The sequence below is a fragment of the Crocodylus porosus genome, unplaced genomic scaffold (genome assembly GCF_001723895.1).
Source record: "Crocodylus porosus isolate Cpor-Errol unplaced genomic scaffold, CroPor_comp1, whole genome shotgun sequence".
In the NCBI taxonomy this organism is placed as follows: domain Eukaryota; kingdom Metazoa; phylum Chordata; order Crocodylia; family Crocodylidae; genus Crocodylus; species Crocodylus porosus.
In genome coordinates this window covers 15,573,332-15,582,433 of record NW_017728921.1, presented here as the reverse complement: position 1 = coordinate 15,582,433, position 9,102 = coordinate 15,573,332, and the positions used below count along the sequence as shown (strand labels likewise).

The window sequence follows — 9,102 nt, the reverse complement described above, 5'->3', positions numbered from 1 at the left end:
AGAGGACAAGGAGCAATGGCCATGAACTGCTAGAGGATGCAAGGAAGAACTTCTTTATGGTAACAGTGACCAGAATCTGGAAGAGGCTTCCCAAGCAGGTGGTGTAGCCCCAACCTTGGAAGTCTTCAAGAGACTGAACCGACACCTTGCAGGGATCTGATCTCAGCAGTATTCCTGCCTAGACCAAGGTGGCTGAACTATTTTTTGAGGTCCCTTCCAGCCCTTAGTTTAAGATTTTAAGTGTACAGTGATGGCACAGCTGGGTTAAGGTTTTTTGTTTTATTTTTACCTGGTTAATGTTGGCTAGTGGCTCTTCATCCTGCACCAGCATCTGAGCAAACTGCAGACCCTGTTCTGGACTGACTCTCATTACACTTCTCAACAAGAAGACCCAATCTGGTGTATAGCCAACCTGAAACATTGGGCAAAAAAAAAAAAAAGGTGTCAGAAGTCAGATCCTCATATCAGTTCCAGTAGAGCCCTAGGAGTTTCTAAAAAAAACAAAAATGTCACCCACTGAGTGCACCTAGATATTAAAGTTAACCAACAGCAGCTGCATAAACGTGGCACATGATTCTCCCTTCCCATCCTGGGATAAATCATCAAGTCCACGTACTAAATCTAGATAACAAGCTACTGAAGAGAGCAAGTGGAGCTCAGGGCACTATAGCCTACTAAGAGTCAGAACTAAGATTCATGAAGTCTATACAGGGCATTTAAGGAAAAAACCCACCAACACACAACCAACCCCCCCCCCCCCCCCATCTAGAATTTAATGCAGGAAGGACAGAACACAGCCAAAGTTACTTTGTCCAGGATTATACAAGCTAAGTCCCATTAGGGAGGAGATTTTAGATCAAATGGCACCCAATACAGAGTTTCTCTGACATTAAGATCCAAGGGTACCTATACACATGCAGTGAGGCTGCTCCATCATGCTGCAATTATAGCAGAGTAGATTTTAAATAGTCTGCTGGAGCAATAAACTACCATGCCCCAGCATCTCATGCATTAGCATCTGTGCACCAAGAAGAAGTGGTGGCAGGGGTCCTTTAAAGCTCATTGAATAAGCTTTAGTTAAAAGCACTCCCACAGCCAATTTTCAGCACAGGGACACCAGTTTGAGATTCTCTGGGTGCTTTTCATTAGAACAGCTCAAAACTCCAATTTAAGTGCCCCTTCCTCCCCCAGACATGTCTAAGTGCCCTGAAACATCTACATTTGCTGCAGAAGACAAAAACTTGAGACTTGCCCCTCTGAAGGGTAGACAGGATTACCATGTCTTTATTGAACAGCAAATCCACCTTGCTCAATTTTTACTGCTTATCAGTTTTAAAGATGATTGAATAGTTAAATCCTTGCCTTATCGCCCTGAAGTTGCCCTGTGAAGATACAAGTTACACTGCTGGACTCTTGTATTTGGGGTGTTACACCACCTTATATTTACCTTTTTGGCATAAAGAACTATTTTCTGGAATTGGCCAGTTTCTGCAAAGCACTGAATGACTTTGTTTGGCACATTAGCACGAAGGTAAACGCTGAGTGCAAGGGTGGGGTCAGCAGCCTTCACCAAGTCTCCAAGCTCCTCTGAACATTCCAGCTAAGAACAAAAAAGTTACCATATGGTCAGACCAAAAAAAAAAAAATAAATAAATAAAATCAGCATGCACTAATAAGTTATTACCACTCATGGCAAAGCAGCAAGCAAGAGACATTTGTATACCTTATCTTCCTTCAACCATTTCTCCAGCAACTGCTTCCGGCCTTGTTGCAGGACAGGACGGCACAGTTCCAAGGACTCAAACTTATTGAGTTGCCCCTGATCAAGCAAGATCCCAAAGTACTGCAGCAAAGGCGAGGCCTGCCCTGGTTGCGCTGGCACACTCTGGAACTTCCTGATAGTGTCACTGGTACGCAGGATGCCCTGAGGAAAGACAAGAGACTGTAAGATCCTCACCATCTTGCATCTGCTATTCACCCAGATAGCCTCAATTCTTCCTGCACTTGGATGGAAAGCCACAAGAACTATCCAGCTCAGATAGCTGGCACTGACACCCTTTAGGAGGTTCCTGATCCAAAGGCGTTGTGTTTTGTTGATACTTCTCTAACCTAAGCCCACCCTGGGCTGCAACTTCAGTAAGTTTGCAGAATCCACATAAAAAGAGTTTTTAGCAGACTCATTCACCTTTATCAATTTACACTGTACTGCAAGTCAAGGATCTCAATTCAGTTGGTAGTAGTTTCATTTACAAATAATAATTAAATGTGTCTATAGGATTTAGTGTGATCTTCTTGCCAGGATAAGCTTCTTGGATGTTCTGATCACCTTAACTACAAAGCTTCAAATCCTACCACCGCTCACCTTTGGTGCAGATGCTGCTACTTTAGCAGCTTCCGAATAGCTTCCTTGTGCAAAAAGTGTATTGAATTTCCTGGCAAAGAGTTCTTCTGCCCCAGCCAGGTTACTGCGGATTGCCATACGCAGACCCAGGTCTGGATTCTGGAGAACATTTGTAGCATAATTCACAATGTTGTCTTCTTCTACACAAACTGAAAGCACCTGGAAGGGGGGGGGGGGACACAACAAGCCACATAAGCAATAGTCCTCAGCACCAACTTAGTACTTAAAAATGAGAACATTAGAACAACTGAGCATTCAAAGTCAACAGCACCAGAACTGTCTCTAGCATGATTAAGCCATTTCTTTTCTCCTGCCCACATAATATTTGCATAGCTTTTGGACTGCTGAATATACTAGATCTTCAGTTAGGTCTACTGCTTTCTTCAAGTACTAAACTAGTTCTTCACACCTTCAAATGCTAGGCAAGACCTGGCACTGGACAAAAAACAGTCCCTTTCAAGGAGTTTAGTATTACTACAGTTTACAGGCCTCATGTCTCAACTTGAGATTTTTTCTGCCAAGGCTGTCCCATTAGGTCTGATGGGACACTAGAAGCTAGGTAGAGCTGCTCTACCTCCATATCTTAGGAAGACTTTCCACATTTCACCCCAGGAACTGTTACTTGGTACAGCAGTCATGCTGGAAGCAGGTATGTCACCATGTTACACCAACATCAAAACCCCCTAATTCCAACCATGTACCACATTTAACTAATACCATCAGACCAAGCATCTTGCATGTGGATTCAAAATTGTGTGTCTCTAGGTCAAGACAACTGAAGGCAGAGTTTGCTCCCTTGGCAGTTAACATCCAACAGCTAACTGGATTCGACTACTTCAGTGATCACAAGGTAGTCTACAAGCAGACAAACCGCTTACCCCTGGTGTTTATTTGCCATGGGTTCCAAATTTTATTTTAAGAGTTTTAGGCACTACTTGCCACTTAGGGCCATTTTTTTTTTCCTTCTTCTGTAGTTAAAGTTATAGGGAACCATAGAATCAATAAGTCAGAAGGGACCTAGACAGATCATCTAGTCCAGCCACCCTCACCATGGGCAGGAAGGAGCATTGGGGGTGGGAGGAGTCATAAGACCCCAGCCAGGCACCTGTCCTGTCTCCTCTTGAAGGTCTCCTGGGAAGGTGAGAGCACCATCTCTGGGAAGCCTATTCCAGGCTTTGGCCACCCTTACTGTGAAGTAGTTCTTCCTAATATCCAACCTAAGCTTATCCTCCCTCAGCTTGTGGCCATTGTTCCTAGTGACTCCAAGGGGGCCCTGGTGAACAGGCTTCCCTCAAGTCCCTGCTGCTGGCCCCTGATAAGGTTGTAAGCAGCCACAAGATTCCCTCAGCCTCTCCTCGTAGGGCTGGCCACAGAGGCCCCCCAACTATATGAGTTGCCTCCTCTGGACCCTCCCTAGGTTCTCCATGTCCCTCTTGAAGTGCAAGACCTAGGACTGGATGCAGTACTCCAGCTGCAGCTGGACCAACATTGTAGAGGGGGAGCAAGACCTCTCTGGACCTGTTAGTGATGCCCCTGTTGATGCACAACAGGGTGCAGTTGGCTCTGCTTATTGCTTTGTCACTGACTCCAGGATGAACATGAGGAGTTGACAATCATGACTGCAAGATGCCTCTGTGCTGCCGAGAGGGTCAGCCCCTAACCTATAACCATAATGCTGGTTCCCTCTCCCCAGGTGCATTCTGCACTTGTCCTTGTTGAACCGCGTGAGTCACCAATGCATTCCCCCCCCCTCCCCCATCTCTTCAAGACTGCTCATAACTGCCCTTCCAAAAAAGGCTATCAAAGCATTACAATGATTTCTTCTTGCACTGTTTTAGTCGAGATTTGATTAAGCTAATGGTTCCCAAACTTTTTTGCCATGACCCACTCTTGGGAGCAGAGTGCAGCGGCAGCAGTAGCCTTGGAAGGGAGAAGCACCCAGCATACTGCATGGCTCATCCTCTGTCGAGGTGATGCCGGCAGCATCGTATGTGACCCTCATTTGGGTCACAACCCAAGGTGGGGAACCACTGGATTAAAAAGCTAACAAACTTCTAAATAAGCTACTGTAGTGGTGATTTTTATCTAAGATGCTTCATGCCATTTCAAGATTTAAGAATAGGTTGCAGGACTACCTGTCCTTTCTTGTTTACACCAATGATGCCAGAGGTAGGCTCATGAGGAGCAGTGACAAAGATAGTGTCAGCACTAATACGGTTCATGTAAATGCACACTCCAGATTCCAAGTCATACATATGTATGTATCCATATTTTGTGATTAGGTATATAACTCCATGCTTGGCTCCAATCTGTCAAAAGGAAAAAAAAAAAGTTGCCATTTTGGTTGCTCATTTAAAAATGATACTGCCCAATATACATCTTACCTGGATTGGAGGGGGAGGGGGACCACACCCCCAGCAATTATGACTTCAGCCCAGAAGGGGGTGGGGAGGAAGGGGAAAGAAAAACCTACAAGCAACTCTAAACTCAAGAGCTACAAAGCCACAAGTGGTTGGTGCAAGGTCATCACCCCCAGCCTCAAAAAGCTATAGGAAAGTCTTGGTATGACTAGCTAGGATATTTTGATAATAGGAGGCTTCTGGTATAGAGCAGTTGAGACGAAGTAGTAATGCTACAACCCCAGGATTCTTCTCCATGAAGAGTCTCTTTATTTGGGCAGCCAATTCTAAAAAAGTTAAAGCCTTGAGGTTGCACAGGTCAGTTGCTATATATTTCAGGCCTGGAGAAATGCTTGCTTTGCATATCCTGTTTGGATTTTGTTTTTTTTCTGGTTAAGAGCCCCCGCTCCAAAAACCCACACTGTACATGCCAACCCTCAATCATATTCAGTTATGTAGGCAACAGTGTTCAATGCTGTAGAACTCAATATCCCAGGAGCTGAAGTGCAAACTCTGGCATGCAGCTTATACTACCTTTTCCCCAGAGGCTGAGGGGCAGTTAATAAAGAACAGAACTTTCTGCTCAAACAGCACAACCTAGTTAGTAGAGACAATGTTAAGACCGCAGGTATTTGGCTTCTCAGTACAATATTTTCTCCCTACCCCACCACAGAATCTCATTAACTACCTTCTGCTGTGAACACTGCCTATCATACTGTTCATAAGCTTATTAAAAGGGACTTCCCCTCCATCTGCTTTTGCTGTACCTACTTGCTATATCCTTAAAATGGCTTCTACCCATGGAGTTTGCCTTTTTGTTATGTTTATGTAGTTTCCAACATAACTCCTATGAAAGGAAAACAGATACTACAGAACAGACAGCAGCTACATAAGGAAAGACAGGCATATGAATTCATAGCAACTACTGCTTATGTAGGCTCCAGCTAGAAGTAGAGCCAAATGCTCTCCAGCCTCCCCTTCCACATCTCCTGAAGGTCTGGTTTAGCCTTCCCCCAGCCCTAGAGTGGCTGCTTTGGAGTAGTTCACACTAGGCATGTTCTACTTTGTGGAACGGACTTTAAGGAATTCAAGTTACTCATGCAACTCCATTGTGAAAGAACAGGTGACATCTGCTGTCTTTCCCCTCCTTGCCTCTTGGGGGAGAGGAAAAAAGCACAACTGCTATAGCCAAAGTGGCATTTGAAATCCCAGCTCCTGGCTCTGTCCAAAGTGCCAACTACGTAGGAGAAATGCTGCCAAGTATAAGTCAATTAGATGCGTGCCATAAAAAAAGACCCCCCCCCCCAAAAGAGACTGCACCTTCTAGTAGAGATGGGGTATAGGTGTGCCCCACACTTGCAGTGTGACACCTCCAGAGAGAGTAAGCAATTGCAGTAAGCCAAAATTAAAAGCAACAGGCCAAGGGCTTGGCTTCAGTGACATTTACCTGCATTGCCACAGGAAAATCCGTCTGTGCCTCAGGAGGGAAAAATACATCAACAGCTTTCTTAACAAAGGGCTGGTTTCCAGCAGCAGGTTGACCTACTTCAATTATATGCAGCTGGGAAGAAAGAAGCACCAGAATAGATTTCAGGTTGATTCTACCCGAGAAACAGCATTAGGTAGAGAGAAGTGCAATCCAAGCCATTTATAGACCAAAGCCATTAGCAGCTTAACATCTCTGAAGCCACTTACCCTTTAAGATTTCAAACTAATATTTATTATCCACAAGCACTAGGGCCAGGGCAAGAGGATTAGGATATTTTGGAGAACTTCCAGTCTTCTAGAAAGGAGGAAGCACCTGGCTTTAAACAGGTTCAATGAAGAGATTCTTCCACCTTTTTGGTAGGGGTACTAAGTAGAATTGGCACTTTGAGGCCGATACTGGGTTAGGATTATTTCAGTTCCATTTAGTTACCAACAACTTGAAGGGTCTGCAACAAGCCTTCAGCCCAGAAACCACAACTCAAGCTTTAATATACAAGACTACCTTAAGAGAGTCAGCACACTGGACCATACTCAAGTAGTTGAGCAGTTTCTGTACTGCGAGTAGTGACAGAGCAACCCCTGTACTATTCTAAGTTTTACAGAATGGCTTGAACAAGGAGGTCCCAGACTTGCCTCTTCAGGGAGACAGTACAGGAAGCTGCAATTAAAAAGGTGCTGCACATTGTTAGCTGTATGGATACACAAGAAGCAATACAAGGCACAAGATGTTTCCCTTAATGTTACAGCATGGCTCTTATGCCTTTAAGCATAGGTACTCTATTGCCTTCTGCAGTTCTTTAAGATGTTAAAGAAACTAAGCTGAACCAGTCCCCCTTTGGCTTTCAAGTAGTTTAAAGTAGTCTACAAGCCAAAAACTCCTTGACATCTTAGCAGATGGTCATTTTCAAATAAAGGACCAAAAACAACTGCAGCCATTTTGCATTAGGAAAGAGATGGTCAGTAAGTGGTGCAGACTTACCTTGCCTCCTGCAGGACTCCTCACAGCAAAGCAGAAGAGCGTGGAAGGCTTGACATTTCCTTCTATTTTGAATTCTGCAAAGGCTGCTGCATGGCCTTCAATAGGTTGAGAGACTTTTCTGTCAACCGAGTAGAGCTGCATTGCACCAACGACACGATTTTGCTGGCAATACAGCAAGGGAAAAAAAGGGTTAAAGACTGCAAGTTTTACTCAGCCCAAAGAAGGTGTGCATGTCAAGACTGTAGGGATCCCAAACTAGACAACACACGACAGAGCAGCAGGCAGCAAGATAAAGTTTAAACACATACCTGTGCTGAAATGCCAATAAGTAGCAGCCATTTTTGATGTTCATCAGTCCTGTAGTTTATAATCTGGCAGCCTGCCAGACTGGCATGCCTGTCAAACATCTTCTGGGGCTGAGATTCTCCTTCCATGCTCCAGTGGTAGACAGCAGTTTCTGTCACCAAGGCGACTGTATTCACAGATATCCATTTCCAGAAGATCACTTCCTCTGCCATGGTGTGGGCTTTCATTTTACTTTTCATCTCAATGTTAAAGATCTGGAGTGTCTTCCCAGCTGATGCGAGTCAAAGGGAAAAGATAAATAAGTAAATAAAAATGGTGATGAACAGGTATAAGTAATCCTCCATTCTATAGATTGGAGGCTAGATGACATTTAGAGAACTGACTCAAAATTAAGTTAAGTTATCCCACTTCCCTTATTTCAATAAAAGGGAAACTAGTTGTTAGCCTACCATGTCTTTACTGTACCCAAAAGCAGCTCTGTGAAAGCTAGTTACAATAGCCTTAAGATGTTGCACCACAAGCTTCAATTCCTGAACAAAGAGGCAGTATGCATCATTCTTACTTTTCTGGATTCAAGGGAGTACATTCATCAAGTTAGCTCTGACTGTAGGCTGACTAGGCTTTGTAAGACACTCCACTAGAGCAAAATTTGGTTTAGTCTTGATACAGGAATTAGAAAGACGTTAAAGAGCATTTCTTTCCAAGTGGGCTTTAGTACTTGGTTTACTAGCTCTACTCATGCTATGGCTAGGTTCCATAGCTTTGAGCAAGCTTATATACAGATCTCCAGTAGCATATTAGAACTTTGGCTTTTGACACCTCATCTAGAGAGTTACAATATAGATGCCAGCTATTGTATAGCATCATGCCCACAACTAGGTCAAAGCAGATTTACATTGCTCAATGGCCCTCCCCATAGAGTGGTCAACCTAAGCAAACATCAGAAAGTTCTCCATAGAGACACCTACACCAACTAAACAGCTGCACAATCCAATTGGTAGATCAGACCTTTTAGCTTCCATGCTGCCCTACCATCATACTGGTATTTTAAAAGTGTCCATTACTCCCTTGTCTCCTTGTCTAGTTGAGTTGATCCATTGGAGGTGCCCTAGCTTCCTATAAGCAAAGGGCATCTTGCTATTTACTGCAGCATGCTGAAGCTTTACTTTACCCAATACTCAGAGTGAGCCAAGACTACTCCATAATGGTTTATTCCTTCAGGGCCTGACCTAGTAATAACTTTCTATCCAGAAGCAACAATACGACTTGCCATCATAAGCAAGTGGGGCAGATGTGAAGTAACCTCAGAAGTTCTCCACTGGCAGGGGCACAAGAGATGGCAAAATAAACTGGTCAAGAGATTCAAGTTGGTCATCTCTTGGGAAGGAGGGGGCAAAAAAATGCATTTACTAAAGAAGAGTCCACTTAACTCAGACTTCTAGTCCTTTTCCTTGAAGATTAAATTAACAGTGATTCTCACTTATGCTGAGTAGTGATTTTAGAAAAATCCACAAGGTTTTGGTTTTTTT

At 43.9% G+C, this 9,102-nt stretch overlaps 1 protein-coding gene and 1 long non-coding RNA gene across 6 annotated transcripts in view; one reads left to right on the top strand and one right to left on the bottom strand.

The window, feature by feature from the left end:
- Window positions 1-1,258, top strand: part of LOC109312800 — a 19,909-nt gene extending 18,651 nt beyond the window's left edge. Inside the window, exon 4 of the long non-coding RNA XR_002101912.1 lies at window positions 1,247-1,258. This is a non-coding gene — a long non-coding RNA (uncharacterized LOC109312800). The remainder of the gene's footprint in view (window positions 1-1,246) is intronic.
- Window positions 1-9,102, bottom strand: part of CLTCL1 (clathrin heavy chain like 1) — a 59,938-nt gene that overhangs the window by 33,792 nt on the left and 17,044 nt on the right. For all 5 annotated transcript variants that reach the window (XM_019539086.1, XM_019539090.1, XM_019539087.1 and 2 more), the window contains 8 exons: window positions 7,576-7,844; window positions 7,268-7,429; window positions 6,248-6,361; window positions 4,537-4,710; window positions 2,363-2,560; window positions 1,724-1,924; window positions 1,448-1,600; window positions 290-412 (listed from right to left, as the gene is read on the bottom strand). In XM_019539086.1, coding sequence (XP_019394631.1) covers window positions 290-412; window positions 1,448-1,600; window positions 1,724-1,924; window positions 2,363-2,560; window positions 4,537-4,710; window positions 6,248-6,361; window positions 7,268-7,429; window positions 7,576-7,844 — 1,394 coding nt within the window. The remainder of the gene's footprint in view (window positions 1-289; window positions 413-1,447; window positions 1,601-1,723; window positions 1,925-2,362; window positions 2,561-4,536; window positions 4,711-6,247; window positions 6,362-7,267; window positions 7,430-7,575; window positions 7,845-9,102) is intronic.